This window comes from Mobula hypostoma, chromosome 23, assembly GCF_963921235.1.
Source record: "Mobula hypostoma chromosome 23, sMobHyp1.1, whole genome shotgun sequence".
Taxonomy (NCBI): Eukaryota; Metazoa; Chordata; class Chondrichthyes; order Myliobatiformes; family Myliobatidae; genus Mobula; species Mobula hypostoma.
In genome coordinates, this window is record NC_086119.1 from 50,124,970 (window position 1) to 50,148,012 (window position 23,043).

The following is a 23,043-nucleotide window of genomic DNA, read 5'->3' on the forward strand; positions in this document are numbered from 1 at the left end:
TTATTTAGAGATACAACACAGTAAAAGGCCCTTCAGCTCAATAACCTACTAAGGTTAACCTACACAGAGAGATGGTACAAATGTCTTGCAGACAGCAGAATTGACCAAAAGTCACTGGTGCTGTAATAGTGTTACATTAACCGGTACACTACATGTCGCCTTATTCGTTTTTCCAAGATTTTGTCCTTATTAAGGATTGTTGCAAGCTCTTCTTTCCTATTTGAAGATAACCCATGTGTTATCCTGGAGATGCTTGTAATGTCCTCCACTGTGAAGACCCAGGCCCCATATCCAAGAAAGGATGCACTGGCATTGTTGAGGATCCAGAGGAGGATTACAAGAATGATCCCAGATATGAAAGGGTCAACTTATCAGGAATATTTGATGGCTCTGGTCATGTATTCACTGGAGTTTAGAAGAATATGGGGTGATCTCATTGAAACCTACCAAATATTGAAAGGCCTCGATAAAGTGGACATGGAGTTTCAAATAATGTGAGTCTAGGCCCAGACAGCTCAGCCTTAGAACAGAACAATGTCCATCTAGAACAGGGGTCAGCAACCCTTTTGCCTCTGTGGGCCGGATTGCGTATTAATGAGCAGATGGTGGGCCAGATAAGTGCCAGAAAAAACTTGAAATATGGGAATTATCCATTTAAATACATCTAGTTATGTTTTGCCCCAAATTAATGAATAACACATGCTAGAAAATCATCTGTGCTTAAGGTTGCCTACCCCTGATCTAGAACAAAGATGAGGAGGAATTTCTTTAGCCAGAGGGTGGTGAATCTATAGAACTCATTGTTTGGTATTTCCTTAATTTATTTTAATATTAACTACAAACACTTTTTCCTCAATAAGTACCTCTTTTTTGATTGATATAAATTTTTACCTAGAATCATACAATAGCTTTTCAAGTATCTGGCACCACTCTTCTACAGACTGCTCTGTCAGCTTATTGTCCCAGCTCATTTTAGCCAACAATTAATTTGAGGACACTCGTTTTAAACTGTCTTGATCACTCTCAAAGTGCATCTTGACTTCTACCATGTTATGATCATTACTCTGTAGTTTCCTTGCTAACAAGATCTCTTACTAATTCTACTTCATTTAGTGTGACAAAATATAAAATAATCTGTTTCCACATGAGTTCTCCAACACATTACTCCAAGAAATATCTCCTAAGTACTTCATAAATTCCTCTCACAGAGCCTTTGCTATGCTAGTTCAATCAGTGCACAGTTTAAAATCACTTAGATTAATTGTATATCCTTCCTGTGCCTTCCATTTCCCATTTATGCTTCATCCTATTACAGGTCAATATATTGAAAGTCTATGGCCAATCTCAACAGCAACACCTTTTCTCTGTCCTTCCATATTTCTATTCAAACCAATTGCACACCACAAAACAACACATTTATACTCACTACTCACCAGCATGGTATCTCTTTTCTTGCTTAAAAACACTATCAACCACTTCTTGCCCATTTTTGGAATATCAAATAAACTGAAAGACCAAGTTCCTAGTATGGGTCACTTTGTAATCACATCTCTCCAATAGTTATTAAATCAAATTCATTCATTTATATTTAGAACATAGAACACCACAGTTCAGTACAGGCCCTTCAGCCCACAATGATATGCTGACCTTTTAACCTACTCAAAAATCAATCTAACCCTTCCCTCCCACATAGCCATCCATTTTTCATTCACCCACGTGCCCTCAACTTATCTACCTGGTTGCAAATGTTATGTACTTTCAGATTAAAGCCCTCATCTTTGATATCAATTTTTTTTGCTTACGCTGGTTTGAATTTCTACCCTTTCTGTCACACTTTGATTTCCATTCACCCTTTACTACATTGTGCCACTACTCATTCACACTTTCTTTGACTTATTAAGCATCCAGTTCACCCCCCTCTAATTGGTTGAAGTTCCTGTGAGTAACCCTAGTAAAATAATTTGCCAGGAAAAGGGTACCAGCAGTCTAAAGAAACCCTGGCCCCAACATAACAGCCCTCTTCCACAATAGCTGCTGCCAGTGCCACATGAATCGGTCCCTATGTATTTCTTTCACATCTACCTTTGAACTAGACATTTTTCTACAACACTGATATTAATTTCCTTGTGGACAAATCTCAATAAATCCTATAACCATAATAGAATCAATGAAAGACAGCACTGACAGGGTGCCAGTGTGAAAAAGACAACCAACTGTGCAAATACAAAAAGAATGAAAAATTAATAATAAATAAGTAAGCTATAAATATCAAGAACAGGAGATAAAGAGTCCTTGAAAGTGATAGGTTGTGGAAACAGTTCAGTGATGGGGCAAGTGAAGTTATCCCCTTTGGTTCATAGAGCCTAATGGTAAAAGGGTAATAACTGTTCCTGAATCTAATGGTTTGAGTCCTGAGGCTCCTATACATTCTTCCTGGTGGCAGCAGTAAGGAGAGAGCACATCCTGGATGGATGATGGATGCTGCTTTCTTGTGACAATGCTCCATGTAGAGGTGTTCAATGGTGGGAAGGGCTTTATCCATGATGGACTGGGCCGTATCCACTAATTTTTTTGTAGAAGTCTCCTTTCAAGGGCATTGGTGTTTCCTTGCCAGGCTGTAACGCAGCCAGTCAATATACTCTCCACCACACATCTATAGTAGTTTGTCAAAGTTTTAGGTGTCATGCTAAATATTTGTAAACTAAGGAAGTAGAGATGCTGCTGTATCTTCTTTGTAATTACACTTTCGTGCTGGGTCAGGACAGGTCCTCTGAAATGATAACACTGAGGAAATTAAAGTTGCTGATCCCCCTCCATCTCTGATCCTCCATTCAGCACTGCCTCATGGACCTCCAGTTTCTTCCTCCTGAAGTCAATAACCACCTGCTTGGTCTTGCTGACAATGAGTGAGAGGTTGTTATGGCACCACAGCCAGATTTTCAATCTCCCTCCTAAATGCTGATTCGTCACCACCATTGATTCAGCCAACAACAGTGGTATTGTTAGCAGACTTAAATATGGCATTGAAGCTATGCTTAGCCTCACAGTCATAAGTATAAAGTGAGTAGAGCAGAGGGCTAAGCACACGGCCTTGTGGTACACCTATGCTGAGGGAGATTGTGGGGGAAATGTGGTTGCCAATTTGAACTGACTAGGGTCAGCAAGTGAGGAAATTGAGAATCCAGTTGCACAAAGAGGTCTAAGACTTAAAGCTTATTGATTAGTTTGAGAGAATGATAGTATTGAATGCCGAGCCGCAGTCAATGAAGAGTAACCTGATATATGCACCTTTACTGTCCAGATGATCCAGGACACAGTTGCCTCATCCTCCCTGTAGAATACATCTTCTTTGGGATGTATCTGTCCTGCGCATTCCAGATTTTTCCCAGAAACTTCAGCCATTGCTTTTATAACATTGCCTTTATAACATGCCTTTTCTATTTCTTATTGAAATTTATATCGCACATCGAGGCTACTATTCAGGAGACCTGTATGTAACTCCCATCAGGGTCTTTTTACTCTTCCATTTCTTAACTTTACTCACAAGGATTCTACATTTTCTGTATCTACGTCACCTCTTTCGAAGGATTTGATTTCACTTTTTTTTAAGCCAACAGAGCCACCCCAACCCTTATGACTGCGTGCCTGCCCTTTCGATACAAGGTGTATCCTTGGATGTTAAGCTCCCAACTACAAGCTTCTTTCAGCAATGTCTCAGTGATGTTCACGTCATATCTGCCAATCATTAACTGTGCTACAAGATCATCTATCCTGTTCCGTACACTATGCACATTAAAATACCTTCAGTCCTGTATTCTTCACTCTTTTTGATTTTGCCTCCATGTCACATTTCACCGCAACCCACTGCCTGACCATCCTCACAGTCCCATCACACGCTGTATCCACTTGCACAGCAACTGCCGCATCCTCATCCCTATCACTCCGGTTCTAATCACCCTGTCTATTCAGTTTAAACCCTCCCCAACAGCTCAAGCAAATCTGCCTGCAAGGATATTGATCCCCCATGGGTTCAAGTGCAAGCTGTCCTTTTTGTATAGGTCACAGCTTTCCAGAAGAAATTCTAATGATCCAGAAATCTGAAACCCTGGCTCTGCACCCCTTCCTCAGCCACTCATTCATCTGCTTCATCATCTTATTCCTGTCCCGACAAGCATGTGGAACTGGGAGTAACCCAGAAATTACTACCTTGGAGATCCTTCTCTTCAGCCTCTTCCCCAATTCGATACTTACTGAGCAGGACCTCTTCCTACCTGTTTCTGGTGCTAGTGTGCACCACAAGCTCTGGCTGTTCGCCCTCCCCCATGAGCCACTCATACGTCCTTGACCCTCGCACCTGAGAGGCAACACACCATCCTGGCTTCTCTTTTGCAGCCACAGAATCTCTTGTCTATCCCCCTATTGAGTCTCCTATCACTACTGCTCTGCCTGACTTTACCCTTGCTTGCTGAGCCTCAGAGCCTGTCACAGTGCCACTGGGCCAGCTGCTGCAGTGCCCTGATAGGTCATTCCCACCCGACCGAGGAGCACACCTGTTGCTGAGGGAAATAACCACAGGGGAACCCTGCACTGCCTGCTTACTCCCCTCACTTCTCCTGCTGGTCATCCATCTGTTGTCTGAAGCCTGCACTCCAGGTGTAACCACCTCAGTAAAAGACTCATCTATGAAACATACAGCCTCCAGGATTGTTCTAAGTATATCTAGCTCTAACTCCATTTCTTTGACCTTGTCAGCAAGGAACTGAATTTGGGAGTGTTGTGCATTTAATATCTCAGTAATACTTGAGTAATAATGTAAATATATTGTTTCATTAAGCATTCTTTGTTGTTTACATAATGCATTGCGGGAGATGCATACGAAAGTACATGAGTGACAAATGTGTTAGCATGCACGCCTCACGTAAAGTAAAAACACAAGTAAGACATGCATTCCAGCTCCTTGTTTTTGCTTTCAACTAGTTTTATGTTTTGGAGTTACAAAACAAACAGGGTACACTTCCTGGGAATGTTCTCACCAGGAAGTCCATTGGGTATCCTGAAAACCCACTTCTCACAGGAGGAGCATTTCACTGCCTGAACTACCATCTTGTCTACACCTGTTATGCTTATACCTTCTGAAACTTAAGTTTTAGCCTGCAACTATTCTTGCCATAGCCTATTGAGCCAAAGCCTGACCACTCTTAACACAATGGCTGTTCCAACAATGGCCACTCCACTCAAACCCCGCTTAAAAAAAATAAAAATAAATAAGTCAGTGTTTGCTAATTAGCCCTACTTACTGTTAACCCAAGTGATCTGTTCTGCAGACAAGTCCAGACAGGCTCTGCTCGCCTTTTAAGATTGGTGCATAAAGTCCACAAGGAACTGTCTCCAACTCACCCCACAACCTCCTGCTCCTCTGTCGTAACTGGGAGATTATTACGTTCGTGATTCTGCTTTTCAATTGTGTTGTAAACTGCTCAAATTCTCAGCATAGCTTCCATATCACAAAAACTAGCCTACCACCCATGGACTCTGTATACACTTTTCGCTACCTTAGTAAAGTAGCCAGTATAACCAAAGACCCAACCAGCCTGGACGTTCTCGCTTCTCCCCGTCATCACACAGGAAAAACCTGAATGCATGGATCAAGGACAACTTCTATCCCGTTGTTATAGGTCTACTGAATAGTCCTCTTGTACGATAAGATGGACACTTGATCTCTTGATCTACCTCATCATGGCCTTGCACCTTACTGTATGCCTGCACTGTAACATTTTATTCTGCATTGTTATTGTTTTCCCCTGTACAAAGGTAGTACTGTTGTAATGGAAGTATCTGTATGGGTAGAATGTAAAAACAGTTGTTCACTGTATCTCGATACATTTGACAATAATAAATCAATTTCCTTGTCTGTCAAATGTAGCCTTGTTTCTTCCTCGCTCATCAAGTTCTCAACCAGTCAAGAGACATTTGACTTTAAACACTGCAGAAAAATGCGAGAAAATTACCTCCAGCCGACTGACTGTTTCTTCATTCCCCACTACTTCACTCAGTTTCAAAGGTCTGTACTTCTCAACCCTGTAAACAAAGAAAAATCATAGTAGCTTAAAATCCAAGATTGACAGCTTGATATGATTGTCCTTTGACAATTTTTTTTAAGTTGATGTTTTAAAAAAAAACTTCACAAAGCAAATCACACTGATTGTTTTTTAAAGGGATTTGGGGACTTGAGAAATAATGAAAAGAGACTGAGGAAACTTATTGAAGGTGTATCAAGTCAACAGATAAAGATTTTTTATTATATCAAAATAAACTAAATTTATGCATTATTTACAAAATAAACCATTCAGTGCCTTTTCATTCTTATGTTCATAGTCAATACTTCGCTACTGTTCTATTAAATTCCTAAAACCAATAGGCCCGTTGCAACTCATGTAGCCCCATGGGGTGGTACACTACTACAATAAATGAGGGGCTTCCAAATCCAACCTGGCCTGCCCCTCTCCAAAACCATGCTCCTTCCTCACCAAGCTCTTGCACTGGCCGCACCTAGCTTCAGTGTGTCCCTCAGCGCACACTCTGCAGTCTGGAATGTGTCAGTCAGCAGCATTCCTCTACAAACATCTCAATGTGCTGGCAGATCAACAAGCTTCAGGCGGACCAAGGGCATCTTTCGCCGAGTTGATGAGCTGCCAGCAACACAATGTCCGTTCTCTGAGGAACAGCCGTAGATCAGAGTCCTCTGTCAAGCAGCTGCTTGGGATAATTGTGACACAGGCCCTTTCATTTTCTGCACGCCCTCTTCGCAAAACCAGTCCCCAAAGAGGTGAGCAACCATCTCATCACCATTGCAGTAATCTCACAGGCAGGTCCAGGCATGCAGAAGGATCTTACTTGGAGGGCTCCTCTCATTGCCAGCAAGTGAAGGTCTTGGTGACTATTGGCAAGGTCTGGTGATGAGGTGTTCTGCCAGATGGTCTGCTCAGCAAACCATCCACTGCGTCTATTGATTCCCTCTCCTGCACTGTCCACAAGACATTCCATACTGACCATGCCTGATGGACGTGCTCAAAGGTGTTGGTCTGAAAGAACTTCTCCATGAAAAGTAGTGCAGCAATGTCCAGCTGACTGGGCCATTGCATGGCAACACGGCCAGACCAATTCTTCACAATCCTGGGGACAGATAGGACCACAAAACATAACGGTAATTGGTGTCCACATTCTTAGGCTCCACACACAGCTTAATGCAGCCAACCATGATGGTGGTCATCAGAGTGAGGGTGACATTGGGTACTTATTTGCCCCCATTATCTAGCGATGCATCTAACACGCTCCATCTTGGATCACCACATGAACCTGAAGATGACTTGGTTGATTGCCAAGCTGGAGGAACAGGGGGTGAGCCACATCTACGCCAAGCAGAGCAGCCCTGAGAACAGCTCACACTTAATGACCAGGTTGATAGGGAATGTCCTTTCCACAAACCAATATCTGACTTACCTTCCCAATCCACTGGCCAATTGTTGTTGCATGCTTTAGCCCCTCCAAACGAGGTCCTGAGCACCTTCAGGCAAGACACCTTTGGTCTAACAGCGAAGTGGACACTGGACCAGTCATGCCAATTGCTGAAGAGCATAGCCTTGCTCTTCATGCCGTTAACCCTGGCCCCGATGCCAACTGAAACTAGTCAGCACTGATTAATCTGTGAACCAACCTCAGATCAGAGCAGAAGATGATGATATCATCCATGTAGAGGAGGGTTTCCACTTGAGTTCCTCTTCTGCCCTGCAACGTCACCCCTCTTATGCTCGTCTTTCCTGATGGCTATGGCAAAGGGGCTCTATACAGCAGAAAAACAAGACGGGGAGAGTGGGCAACCTTGCTGGACTCTAAACTAAATGGGGAAGACACCTGTTTCTCACCCTTGATTTGGACTGCACTACAGATGTCTATGCAGAGCAGTTGATACCATTCCTGATCCCCTCCACAAAGCCCATTTTGGACAGTACGTCCATCAAATAAGTGTGTGATATCCTATCAAAGGGGTTTCTCCTCATTCAAGCTGACCAGGCAGACGTCCATCCTCCTGTTCTGCGCATAGGCGATGGTATCCCAGAGTAACGCAAGGCTGTCAAAGATCTTCCAGCCAGGTACAGCACAGATTTGGTCCAGGTGGATCACCTGTCCCAGGGAAGACTGACCCTGTTGGCAATGGTGTTGGACAAGATGTTGTAGGCTACAATGTAGTAAAGAGTGAAATGGTTCACCAATTCCTAATACCATCTCTCTTCCCCTTCTGCTTGTAGATGAGGGTTATGAAGCCTTCCCTTACGGAATCTAACATGCTGCCAGCTTAAAGCACAGTGTTGTTGACTTCCAGCAGCTCTGGGCCCATCCAGTCCCACAGAGCAGAATATAACTCAACCAGTTCTCAGTCACTCATTAGAGTTTCAGTAAAATCAATGAAACCATTGGAGCCAGTCAGCTCCTCCAGGCTCAGTGATTGTTCCAGACTCTCCTGCTTGCTGTTGCCTAATACCTCTATGATAAGAGGACAGGATAGTTCTATGACTTACAGTTTATGATGTTGAAAGCAATGATTCCTCCTATGATTGTTTCTTGGTGGTTGATAGAAGTATCAAAAGCAAGGTGTCAATGGACATCTTGAAAGCTCCCTCTTCCTCATTTGATGCAACACTTTACAACGAATCACGGCTTTTTTTCTGTCACATGGTCACACCATGCTGGTGGCCGTTTCCTCCACCTGTGACCTCTGTGTTAGAATCTGAGCCACCGTCTCATTTGCAATCTCAACCTGTTATTCTGGAACAACATTCCACCAAATCCATCCTTTTTTGTTCATTTAAAAGTGTCTTTTTAGGCTTTTTCAGGTTTGTAAATCTACAAGAATCATACACATACACAGACCATAAGATATTGGAGCAGAATTAGTCCATTCAGCCTATCGAGTCTGCTCCACCATTCAGTCATGGCTGAGGTATTATCCCTCTCAATCCAATTCTCCTGCCTTCATCCAGTAACATAGACATCCTTATTAATCAAGAACCTAGCTACTTCCACTTTACTTCCACCAATGACTTGGACTGCACATTCACCACATTATGGCTACATTAAAAAAATCCTCATCTATGTTCTAAAGGGACATCCTTGTATTCTGAAGCTGTCTCTTCTGGCCCTAGACTCCCTCATTACTGTAACATCCTCTCAAATCCACTGTCTGGGACCTTCAATATTCAATAGCTTTCCATGAGATCCCTTCCCAGTTTCTTCTAAATTCCAGCGAGTACAGACCCAGAGCCATCAAAGGCTCCTCATTTCTTAACCCTTTCATTCCCAAGATAATTCTTATGAACCTCCTCGGGATCCTCTCCAATGCCAGCACATCCTTTCTTCGATGAGATATCCAAAACTGCGCACAATACTCCTGGTGTAGTCTGGCCATGTTAACATAGAAAATCTACAGCACAATACAAGCCCTTAGCCCACAATGCTGTGCTGAACATGTACTTACTTTAGAAATTACCCATAGACCTCTATTTTTCTAAGCTCCATGTACCTATCCAGGAGTCTCTTAAAAGACCCTATTGTATCTGCCTCCACCAGCGTCACCGGCAGCTCATTCCATGCACTCACCACTCTCTGCGTAAAAAACTTACCCCTGACATCTCCTCTGTACCTACTTCCAAGCACCTTAAAACTGTGCCCTCTCATGTTAGCCATTTCAGCCCTGGGGAAAAATGCCTCTGACTATTCACACGATCAATGCCTCTCATCATCTTATACACTTCAATAAGGTCACCTCTCAACCTCCGTCGCTCCAAGGAGAAAAAGCCAAGTTCATTCAACCTGTTCTCATAAGGCATGCTCCCCAATCCAGGCAACATCCTTGTAAATCTCCTCTGTATCCTTTCTGTAGTTTCCACATCCTTCCCTTAGTAAGGTGACCAGAACTGAGCACAGTACTCCAAGTGGGGTCTGACCAGGGTCCTATACAGCTTTAACATTACCTCTCGGCTCTTGAACTCAATCCCATGGTTGATGAAGGCCATGGCACCGTATGCCTTCTTAACCGCACAGTCAACCTGCACAGCTGCTTTGAGTGTCCTATGGACTCGGACCCCATGATCCCTCTGATCCTCCACGCTGCCAAGAGTCTTCCCATTAGTACTATATTCTGCCATCATATTTGACCTACCAAAATGAACAACCTCAGTTATCTGGGTTGAACTCCACCTGCCACATCTCAGCCCAGTTTTGCATCTTATCAATATCCCGCCGTATCCTCTGACAGCCTTCCACACTATCCACAACACCCTCAACCATTGTGTCATCAGCAAATTCACTAACCCATCCCCCCACTTCCTCATCCAGGTCATTTATAAAAATCACAAAGAGTAGGGGTCCCAGAACAGATCACTGAGGCACACTTCTGGTCACCAACCTCCATGCAGAATATGACCCATCTATAACCACTCTTTGCCTTCTGTGGGCAAGCCAATTCTGGATCCACAAAGCAATGTCCCCTTGGATCCCATGCCTCCTTACTTTCTCAATAAACCTAGCATGAGGTACCTTATCAAATGCCTTGTTGAAATCCATATACACTACATCAACTGCTCTATCTTCAATGTGTTTAGTCATATCCACAAAAAATTCAATCAGGCTCATAAGGCACAATCTGCCTTTGACAAAGCCTAAACATATTATGCCGCTCCAAATGTTCATAAATCCTGCCTCTCATGATCTTCTTCATCAGTTTACCAGCCACTGAATTAAGACTCACTGGTCAACAATTTCCTGGGCTATCCTGACTCCCTTTCGTGAATAAGAGAACAACATCTGCAACCCTCCAATCCTCCAGAACCTCTCCCATCCCCATTGATGTTGCAAGTATCATTGCCAGAGGCTCAGCAATCTCCTCCCTCGTCTCCCACAGTAGCCTGGGGTACATCTCGCCCGGTCCCGGTGACTTATCCAACTTGATGCTTTCCAAAAGCTCCAGCACATCCTCTTTCTTAACGTCTATATACTCAAACTTTTCAGTCCACTGTAAGTCATCCCAACATTTGCCAAGGTTCTTTTCTGTAGTGAATACTGAAGCAAAGTGTTCATGAAGTACCTCTGCTATTTCCTCCGGTTCCATGCACACTTTTCCACTGTCACACTTGATTGGTCCTATTCTCTCATGTATTATCCTCTTGATCTTCACATACTTGTAGAATGCCTTGGGCTTTTCCTTAATCCTGCTTGCAAAGGCCTTCTCATGTACTCTTGGGCTCTCCTAATTTCATTCTTAAGCTCCTTCTTACTAGCCTTATAATTTTTTACATCTCTATCATTACCTAAATTTTGAACCTTTCATAAGCTTTCCTTTTCTTCTTGCCTAGATTTACAACAGCCTTTGTACACCACGGTTCTTGTACCCTACAATCCTTCCCCGTCTCAATGGAACATACCCATGCAGAACACCACACAAATATCCCCTGCACATTTGCCACATTTCTGCTGTACATTTCCCTGAGAACATCTGTTCCCAATTTATGCTTCCAAGTTCCTGCCTGATAGCTTCTCATTTCCCTTTACTCCAATTAAACGCTTTCCTAACTTGTCTGTTCCTACCCCTCTCCAATGTTGTGGTAAAGAAGATAGAATTATGATCACTATCTCCAAAATGCTCCCCCACAGAGAGACATGACACCTGAGCAGGTTCATTTCCCAATACCAGATCAAGTACAGCCTCTCCTCTTGTAGGCTTATCTACATATCGTGTCAGGAAACCTTCCTGAACACACCTAACAAACTACACCCCATCTAAACCCCTTGCTCTAGGAAGATGCCTATCAATAATGGGGAAATTAAAATCTTTCATCATGACAACCCTGTTATTATTGCACCATATATGTTCTGCATATACTGGTATAATTATTTGATCCCTCGAGGAATTAACGTAATCCACGGCACGGTTGATATTGCACTCATCCAAATTACTGAACAGTGGGCTCATCATTGTCATTTGACTCCAAAATGACATGCTGCATCATTCACTGCAGCCTTGCCCTGCTTGAAGCATCCGGTCCATGATTTGCAACAAAGTAGTGTTGGGAGGAAAAAGATGCTGTCAAGCCATCCATACCTTTATTGTCAACCAGATTGTTAGGGCATTGTCAACCATGAACAAGGCTCCACTGTTAAGGTGCTCCTCGCACAATATTAATGAATGAATGAAAAACATGGTATCATCTTGGAAGTCTGGCATTATTTTCTAAACTGCTTTTGTTAGTGCACTGCACCATTGGAAGTCTGGCACTTGAACATCCTTCAGATCAATCAGGTTCTGAGTGCAAGATTAAGAGATATTTAACTTTAGGGTCACTCTCGACAAAATCTCCAAGGAAAAAGTCAAGATGGACTTTGGATTCATTGTAGCCTGGGTCACTTCTCTCATCTCCCAAGATGGATGCAGAGAGAACATTCACTATCTCTTCCATATTAAACTTGTTAGGAGTGAAGGCACTCTTCCCACGATTCATTTCAACGCCCTTCAAAAAATATTCTGTCATCACAATATCTGCAATACAAATAAGTATTATGTACAATGCACATTTTTGGAAATGTTTAAATCAGCCATGGCTGCCTTTCATCATATTGGCACTTTCACAACATCAATCTCCCAATCATATTCTTTAAAATCTTGCCATAAAATCTCATTTTTTCCTTCACTAAATGAAGGGGCCCATGTCTTTGTTTATGATCTTCTGACCTACCCTTTTCCTTCCTCTCCATCTTCCTTTTGTTAACATACCACATATTTCCGGAGGTAACATTTTACTAGAAGCAGCAGAGGATTATTTTCAATAGCCAATTGAATCAATAATTAATCAATAAGCCACTTTTTTTAGGTTAATGGCTCATTGGTTATTAAGATGGTCCAGTCTGTATTTAACGATTATCAGTCCACTGAACAGCATGTAGCTTCAGCACAATTCCTATTGTTGCTTGTTGCTAATATTGATAGAAGTCTTCCCTTTGCCGTTTAACATAAAGGATTTTTGTTACAGTAAAGAAGGCTTAGTGACACGGACAAATACTCTCAAAAATCAATTGTGCTACTGTACAGCAAAAAACTCATAAATCGAAGGACACCTACATAATGGAAGATGAGACAGACCCAAGTAGGCTTAGAGTTTTAAATATATCTATCAAATCTAGGCAAATCTGCAAGGTCAAATAGCCATATTTATTTCCAATTTCTAGCTGCTTCAAAAAGATTCTTTTTTTTTATATACATGTAACGTTCCGTTATATTGGCTCGTGTATGTCTAGGGGAAATCCCGCCCAGCATCTGCTTCAACACTCCCCTCAGGGTCAGTCGCCGCCCGAATCAATCACAAACATCAATCATCAGCCAGCACACCCAGTAAATTTTAACAAATACACTTTATAGATATTACTAATTCTATGACATTAATATACATTTGATACAGAGAGGAAAGTAATGGAAAAAAAAGGCGCCAACACTTATCAAAGTCCAAGTTCTTCGCGCGCTACCGTTGGAGCTCAATTCGACGTCAGACGACCACCCGAATTCTGTCGACTCACGGCTCGGGACCACCCGGAGTGATCGACCGGAGCCTCTCCGCACATCCGCCGTCCTCCTCGTCTCTCCTCCCGACTCCCCGCCAAAACTCAGTCCACAGTCATATCATACAGCATGGCATCCGAAAACAAAACGACACATAACCACCCATTGGCTAATAGAACCTGGTTATCTCATTTAAAGTAAAACAAACTGTTAGCGCAAACTCTCTGCAGCGTTAAACACAACAAAGCCGCATTCCCCAGATTAACATAACAAAATCGCCATTTTAAATGTAACAAAAGAAAGACCCCGTACACTCTCCCCCCACCTCAAAAAGTCATGCCCTCATGACGTTAACAGAGTTCACCATTACTCCTTGTAAAACACAAAACCCAACCCAGATCACACCCTGCTCTCCTGGCGCTATATAAGTGAGTCTTTCCGGGGGATGCCTACTCTTCTGAGGCCTCTGTACTTCCTCTGCTGACTCTCCCTGTTCAGACACCCCAGTTGACCTCTCGAGCCTATCTGTCAGACCTTCCCCTTCACCGGGATCCCTCTGCCCCGGTGAGCCCTCTGGCTCGGGTTCTGCCTCCACCCTCTCCTCCCCCAATGCCGGCTGTAATACAGGCGGCTCTGCAACTCCCTCCCCCAATCCCGGCTGTAATACAGGCGGCTCTGCAACACCCTCCCCAATCCCGGCTGTAATACAGGCGGCTCTGCAACACCCTCCCCCAATCCCGGCTGTAATACAGGCGGCTCTGCAACACCCTCCCCCAATCCCGGCTGTAATACAGGCGGCTCTGCAACACCCTCCCCCAATCCCGGCTGTAATACAGGCGGCTCTGCAACACCCTCCCCCAATCCCGGCTGTAATACAGGCGGCTCTTCAACTCCCTCCCCCAATCCCGGCTGTAATACAGGCGGCTCTGCAACACCCTCCCCCAATCCCGGCTGTAATACAGGCGGCTCTGCAACACCCTCCCCCAATCCCGGCTGTAATACAGGCGGCTCTGCAACACCCTCCCCCAATCCCGGCTGTAATACAGGCGGCTCTGCAACACCCTCCCCCAATCCCGGCTGTAATACAGGCGGCTCTGCAACACCCTCCCCCAATCCCGGCTGTAATACAGGCGGCTCTGCAACACCCTCCCCCAATCCTGGCTGGAATACAGGCGGCTCTGCAACACCCTCCCCCAATCCCGGCTGGAATACAGGCGGCTCTGCAACATCCTCCCTCGGTTCCCCTGACTCAGTGATGGAAGGGCCAAGAGTCTCTTCTCCCGGCACCGAGGAATCAGCGAACGGAAGCGGGTACCACACGTCCGAATCATCATCTTCCAATGACGTATCCCTTCTCGAGGTGGGAACTGGCCCCGTTTTCTTCACAGCGGGCTCTTCCCACGCCCCGCGCCCTCGCAAAGTCCTCGTAATAGGAGTAAACTCGCATTCGGGCTCTGGGTCCATCTTCACCTCTCGACCCAGAGGCAACAGGTGGTTCCGATGGAGTACCTTGACAGGCCCTTGCCCGCCCTCAGGTCTCACCCGGGAAACCGGGAGATTCGGCATCTGACTCTCTACCACATATGGGGTGGCTGCCCAACGGTCCGCCAACTTGTGCTTACCCTGTGCTAAATTCTGGATAAGGACTTGGTCTCCCGGCAATAGCTGGACGAACTTTACCTTCTGATCATACCTCCTTTTATTCCGCTGGTTCTGCTTGGTGGCTGCCGCCTCAGCCAACTCGTACGCCCTTTTCAACTCTCTCCTCATATCGGACACGTACTTCAGACACGGCTTCGAAGGTATTTCCCCCGCTTCAGTCCCAAAACACAGATCAATGGGCAACCTCGCTTCCCGTCCGAACATCAGATAGTAGGGCGAGTACCCCGTAGCATCATTGCGAGTACAATTGTAACAGTGAACCAAATGGGCGAAGTGCTGACTCCACTTACTCTTCTGTCCAATCTCCAAGGTGCCGAGCATGTCCAGCAGGGTCCGGTTAAACCTCTCGGGTTGAGGATCACCCTGCAGGTGATAGGGGGTGGTTCTGGACTTTTCAACCCCAAGCATATCCAGCAATTCATGGATAAGCCTGCTCTCGAAGTCCCGTTCCTGATCACTGTGGATCCGCCGGGGAAGGCCATAATGAACAAAGTACTTCTCCCATAACACCTTCGCCACTGTAGTCGCTTTCTGATCCTTAGTAGGAAAAGCCTGCGCATACCTAGTGTAGTGATCCGTGAGGACCAAGACATTCGCGGTGTTGCTGGTGTCTGGCTCAATAGACAGGAAATCCATACACACCAGGTCCATGGGTCCCACACTCTGCAAGTGGGATAACGGGGCCGCCTGCGCAGGCAAGGTCTTCCTCCCGACGCAACGGCTACAGGTCTTACAGTATTCTTCCACCTCCCCCCTCATCCGGGGCCAGTAAAACCGGTCCTTGACTAATCCATAGGTCTTCTCTACCCCTAAGTGCCCGGAATCATCATGTAGAGCCTGGAGCACAGCCTTTCGATACTTCTCAGGCATGACCAGCTGCCAGCGCCGGGGGTGGTCCAGAGGCGACGTGACCCGGTACAGGACGTGGTTCTTCAGCTTCAACCGGGACCACTCCTTCAGTAGTAGGGGAATGGAGGCATGTTTCGCCTTCTCCACCTGCTCCATATCACCCTGGCTAACCGCGTACCAGATAGTGCCAATGCTTGGGTCATCACGCTGAGCTGCCTCTACTTCCTGGGGACTCAACTCCGGCAGCTGCCTGTTCCTCAGAGCAGTCACATTACAGTAAACAGTGGGCAGCGCGTTATCGTCAGCCCCCAGTTGATCTACTGCCCGATCCGTTCCCATCTGTGCTCCTACTTCCCCGTCGCTCCCAACTTGACACATGGCCTTTACTCCCTGGGCGGGGACACTCTTCCATTCCTCGGCCGTGCCTGACTCGTCGTGCGCCCGACGAGACAGGGCATCTGTATCGATGTTCCAACTCCCCGGGCGGCACTTCAGGCTGAACTCATAGGCAGACAAGGCTGCTAACCACCGGTGCCCAGTAGCGTCCAGCTTCGCCGAGGTCAGGATATAAGTGAGGGGGTTGTTATCAGTTCTCACCTCAAACTGGGCCCCGTATAGGTAGTCACTCAACTTGTACACCACCGCCCATTTCAACGCCAAGAACTCCAGCTTGTGAGTGGGATAGTTTCTCTCAGATGGCGACAAGCTCCGACTGACAAATGCCACCGGCCTCAAGCCGTTTCCCTGTTCCTGGTACAGAACAGCCCCCAGACCGTTGTGACTGGCATCAGTGTGTAGAACATACGGCTTCCGGGGATCAGCAAAAGCCAACACTGGGGCCTGCGTCAGCGCCCTTTTTAGAGATTGGAACGCCTCCTCACATTGAGCATCCCACCTCAATCCAAAGGCTCTCCTGGGTTCAAGTATCCTCCTACCTCCGACCCTCGGTCTCCCTTCCTCCTCCTCCCCACAGGTGGATAGCCACACAGCAGCTGGTTCAATGGATGACTCATTTTCGCATATCCTTTCACGAATCGCTGGTAATATCCGCAAAACCCCAAAAACGAGCGTAAGGCGCTCACCTTCTGAGGTCTCGGCCAGGTGGTGACTGTGGCTATCTTACCCGGATCGGTGGCCACTCCATTTCGCGAGATTATGTGCCCGACATAGCTGACCGATGTCTTACAGAACTGGCATTTATCCAGAGAAAGTTTTAACCCTTCCTCCTTCAGCCGACTCAGCACCTTCAGCAGCCGCTCCTCATGTTCCTCCAACGTAGATCCAAACACTATCAGGTCGTCCAGGTACACCAATACCTCCAGCAGGTTCATGTCCCCCACTGTCCGCTCCATGAGCCGCTGGAAGGTGGCTGGGGCCCCTGAGATACCTTGGGGCATTCGTTCGAACTGGAAAAACCCCAGGGGACAGATAAAGGCTGTCTTCTCCTTATCAGTCTCGCTCATCGGAATCTGGTAATACCCACTCCGCAAATCCAATACACTGAACCACTGTGCACCACTCAGACAGGCCAAGGCATCTTCCACCCTCGGGACCGTATATTGGTCGGGAACAGTGCGGCGGTTCAGGGTCCTATAGTCCATGCACATGCGTACCTTCCCATTTTTCTTCCTTGCCACCACTATGGGGGACGCATAGGGGCTTCGGGACTCTGCAATAATCCCTGCGTCTTTCAACTGCCGCACATCTTCCACATCTGCTGGGGCCAACCGCCGCGACCTCTCCCTAAACGGGGTGTCATTTGTCACCCGAATAGTGTGCAGAGTGCTCTTGGAACATCCTACATCAAACTCGCCCTGAGAAAAGACATCCCCTAACTTCAGCATCTTCTCCACCAGCCTGCTCTTATACACCGGCGGTACATACAGAAATATTGCAATCCCTGCATTGACTGATGGTGAATCCACAATGCTGTCAAGGAGGGAATTCCAGAATTCTGACCCAACAATAAAGTAACAGGTATTCCAGCCACGATAGTGCAACACTAGGAAGTTGAAAGACTTCTCTATAACTTAATATTTAGATCAAAACAAATTGTAACACTGCATCATTCTGCAATAATCTTGGACCCAAGAAAGTCACAATGAATTAAAGAGATGACAGAAAACATAGAAAAAGGAGTGAAGACTTTTTAAATGAGGAATAGGGAGAGAGGAGAGAAGAAAAAGCTATTGTCAAAGGAATATATTCATCAAAAAAAAAACAAGCACATTATATTCATGCAAAGGTCCTGCACAATGTTTGCAAAGACTTGTTTGGCAAATCATCTTATCAAGTACTGGCAAATTTATATTTAGCCTGGGATTTCCTGGTAATGATCTACTCAAGGGAAACAGAGGCACTAGATCCAGTGCAATATAAATTATCTCAAAGATTGAATGTAAGTTACACCAATATTTACATACCTTTCAAATATTACATTTTGTTTCACTGGTAATTCATACGTAGACATATTTAATACCATATTTGGACTGGGAATTAAGTGGTCAATCCTATCCAGAGTCAGTTTGTTACTCGGCTGAGACATATCCAAGCAACACACAAAATGCTGGAGGAACTCAGCAGGCCAAGCAGCATCTATGGAAAAGAGTCGATGTTTCAGGTTGAGACCCTTCAGCAGGATTATTCCAATCTATAATTATTCATTTCCCCTTGCAAGTTAAAACTAAGCTCCATTTCATAACCTTTAACAATGTGCACTAGATAGTAATTCAATACATAATAACCTCAGATGCTCAAAAATAATGAGCATTATCCCATTTTCTAAAACTCAACATTTTAACCCCCCCCCCCAATCTAGCCTGCACTATGTTTCTCGGTCACCGAATATTGTGCACCCACCTGGGAGAGAAGTGTTCACACAAACATCATCAATATACAGCTCCGTACTTCCATGAAAATAATCTCAGGAACCCTAAAATCCACACCTGGCCAAAGGATCCCAACACTGAGCGGAACAGCACCCCCAGAGATGTGTAGAAGAGCAGATTCAGCAGAATTCCACAAGCATATCCAAAATATGCCCTGCAAAATTCCAGTTCATAAATTCATCGAAAATGCTCCTCCAACTTCCCGACGCAAATCCTGAAAACCTTTCTACAACTTGAAAAACCTCGACTCCTATGACAAACACAATGAATGGCACTAATGCTGGCATACCAACATGCCATCCCACCCCAGCAGAGATCTAATCGACGAATCCACCTCACTCCTCCTGGGCTTTACTACAGCTACCAGAGAAAACTGGACAGCTGCAAATAGACTCTGAAGTCGACAGGCCAAAAGAGCGCAAACATTATACAGATCGGGCGCCCGACAAACCGCAGCTTGTCCTTGTGGTGCCCCAACCCAGAACATCCTCCACCTGGTCCAAACGTGCCCTTTCAGCAAGATCCGAGACGGCTTCGCCGCGGTGCACTGACGGAGCTACGAGCTGCAGGAGTGGCTTGACAAGAAACAATTAGAAGTGTGAGAACAATACCTGCCGTACGAAACCACAAAACCGGCTGACACACGAGAAGTTTATTTAAATGATACTCTTTAATTTGACCGTATTTATCAATTTTTATTTTTGAAGCCTTCTTTACAACTTTAAAATATTTCTTGCATTTACTTGCTGTCAAAAATATGCTTCATTAAAGGTCCATTCTTGTGTGAGATGAAGTCAATATTTGTTTGACAATGTCCTTGTGAATCACCTTTGGGAAGCTGCTTACTACACAGTAAGGTACAGGGGATTACTACCCTCAATCCTACTCCTGTACTTATAAAATCTATCACAAAAAAAATCCAGTAGTCCTTTTTGTAAATATGACTAGTACAACACCAATTTTATCAGTACATGGGCCTTTATTGCAAGCAGAATAAAGTCCAAAAGGATACATTATTTCAATTCAACATTGTTTTGGCAAAACTACACCGAGCAACATGGATTAAATTGTGTTTTTGATCAACACACAAAATGCTGGAGGAACTCAGCAACTCATGGAGCATTTATGGAGGGAAACAAACAAGACATTTCAAGCCAAAGTGCTTTATCAGGATTGGAAAGGAAGGGGGCAGAAGCCAGAATTAAAATGTGGGGGAGGGAGGGTAAATATTTTTTGCCTCTTTATCCAAGGAAACATAAATGTATCTTGGTGCAACATAGAAGGACTAGATTGATTATGAGAAGAGAGAATTATCATAATTTTCATATTAAAAAATGGTGTGGGTGGACTTCCAACTCCACAGCAGACGTTTAATTAGATGATGGTGGAGGTCACTTTGCTTCAGTCCCACTTTCCCGCCTGTTCCCAGAACTCCTTATTCCAACATAGTCCAGAATTCCACCCTTGGAAATGAAATCTGCATTTCTGTCTACGCTTCTCTAACGATGGGGAGAAATAACTTCTTGACATCAGTCGAGTGAGACAGAGTAAAACAGGCTTTTAGCTAAGCGGTGAGAAATCCAAGATGGATTGAGAGCTGCTGTTTCCTCTAGCAGGACAGCCCCAAATTAGGAAACGGGGTTTCAGGATAACAGTCCAATAACTGAACCAACTTGGAACTACTTTATTAAACTCTGGAGTTTATTCTCTATCCAGTTTCAGATTCTCAAATGTTCAGAATATTGCAGATCCATGTCAATTTTGAGACTCTGTAGGGGTGGAAAGAAATCAGACAGGAAGGTGGTGTACTGTATTATCATAAATGGCTGAAGAAGTTGGATCTATACTCCTTGAAGTTGAGAAGAATGAGGAGTGATCTTATTGAAATATACAAAATGTAATGCGGACTTAACAGAGAAGAAACTGATGTTTCCACTAATGGGAGAATTTCAAACCAGGAGGCATAGTTTCAAGACAAGAAGGCAGTCATTTAAAACTGAGGTGTGTGGGAATTTCTTTTCACAGAGTAGTGAATCCCCGGAACCCTCCATGCCAAAGGGATGTGGAGGCTACATCTTTAAAGACATAGATAAATTTTGGCAAGATCAGGGCCTTGAGGGCGATAATGAAATGTCACAGAAAGGAGATGAAGCATGGGAGATATCAGCCATATTCATAATCAAATCTCAGCATCACACCAGGCTTGAGGAGCCAGTAGCCTACTTCTAAAGAATCAGGTTTAATATCACTGGCATATGTCATAACATTTGTTAATTTTGGGGCAGCAGTACAATACATGATAAATAAAGAAAAAATTAAGTATGTATATACATTAAATAATTAAATAAGTAGTGCAAAAACAGACATAAAAAGTAGTGAGGTAGTGTACATGGGTTCAGTGTCCATTTAGAAATCGAATGGCAGAGTGGAAAAAACTGTTCCTGAATCACTGAGTGTGTGCTTTCAGGCTTTTTTACCTCCTTTCTGACAGCGACAATGAGAAGAGGGCATATCCTGGGTGGTGGGGGTCCTTAATGATGGACACCTCTTTCCTGAGGCGCCGCTCCTTGAAGATGTATTGGATTACATAAAGGCTGGTGCCCATGATGGAGGTAATTTTACAACTTTCCCCAATTTACTTTGATCCCGTGCTGTAGCCCCCCCCCACCCCTCTTACCAGCTGGAGATGCAGCCTGTCCAAATGCACCAAGTCAAGTCAACGTATTGAACAGTAGAACAGTGCACAAGGACAGTATAACCTTCTCCAGGTATTTCTGAAAAGGTTTAAAAATAAATAGTACAACAAAAATGTCAGACCTGCGCAAAGCTAGGCCTACTGATGATTCATGCTGTCACAAATGCTTCTGAGATTTGGATTACTTACAGTAGGCAATTCAACCAACAAAGTCACCTCAAACCCATTCAAATTCATCGAAAAAAGTAAGCAAACCAACGTCAATACCCTCCCCCAGCTAACATTCTGTTACTTAAGTCCCAGTTACTATCAAGTTGGCAACAGAAGCTAACTCCAGAAATAGGCAACTATATGCTGAAGTAGATAAAGTCTGCAGATGCTGGAAATCCAAAGCAACAGACAGAAAATGCTGGAGGAACTCAGCAAGTCAGGCGGCATCTATAGAAATGAACATACAGTCGACGTTTCGGGCTTCAGGACTGAGTCGGTATTTACTGAACTACCAGGTGTTCAGATTCAAGTTCATTGGCCTGGGCATACATTCTCAAGATATAAGTGACAAGACAATGAGCATTTTGCAGCAACACAATAGTTTTCATAACATAAATTAACACAAGTGGGCAGAGGAAACAATCACCGATGCGCTCACAGTCTCCCTGAGCCCCATTGACTCCTAGCTCAAGTTAGAGGAAGAGCATTGCAGATGCTCATGTGTCAGAAGGACACAAAAGAGCCCATCAGTGGCCTTCTCAATCACCCAGAGATGGAGTATTCCTCACCCGGGAGGGGCTGCCCGACCACCCGCCCATCACATGCCTCTGTTAGGGGATTTACAATGCCCGAACCCCATTACAACATGCTGCACGGATGATGCCGGAGGGCGCTATCGCTCACCAGGGTAGCTCGTACGCAGCGCCGGTGGACGATGTTCGAGCCGCAGAGCCACCGCTACCGCTCGCCTCGGCCTCGGCCTCCCGCCCATCCCCATCACCAGCTCCCGGCTCCGCACCATTCGCCGTCTCCATGTCGACAGTTCCCGCGCAACGCGCGTTACGTCAGCACGGCACCGGCGGTCCATGCGTCACTGCCCGACCATCAGAGCAAAGGGAAATACGTAACAGAGCGCGTGATTGATTGTAGTTAACTGAAACAGACTCTTTAAATATACATCAACAATGACTACATTTTATACCTTGAGTTCTCATATTTTACGTTAATCCTGTTTCTGCTTGAGGAGGCGGCGTTTTTTTTTAAATCAAGGCTACTTCAGCAGAGCGTCAGGAGTATCCCCGCGTCACCCTGTGCAGCGCAGGGGAAGGGCGGCGGACGCGCGCGTGCACCGCGGT

The 23,043-nt window shown here is 45.0% G+C and overlaps 1 protein-coding gene across 1 annotated transcript in view; it reads right to left on the bottom strand.

The window, feature by feature from the left end:
• Nucleotides 1–23,019, bottom strand: part of rfc2 (replication factor C (activator 1) 2) — a 58,462-nt gene extending 35,443 nt beyond the window's left edge. Inside the window, exons 1-3 of the mRNA XM_063031478.1 lie at nucleotides 22,890–23,019; nucleotides 22,592–22,781; nucleotides 6,009–6,078 (exon numbers count right to left, since the gene is read on the bottom strand). Of these exons, the coding sequence (XP_062887548.1) occupies nucleotides 6,009–6,078; nucleotides 22,592–22,722 (201 nt within the window). The 5' untranslated portion in view covers nucleotides 22,723–22,781; nucleotides 22,890–23,019. The remainder of the gene's footprint in view (nucleotides 1–6,008; nucleotides 6,079–22,591; nucleotides 22,782–22,889) is intronic.
• Between the last annotated feature and the right edge of the window lie 24 nt (nucleotides 23,020–23,043).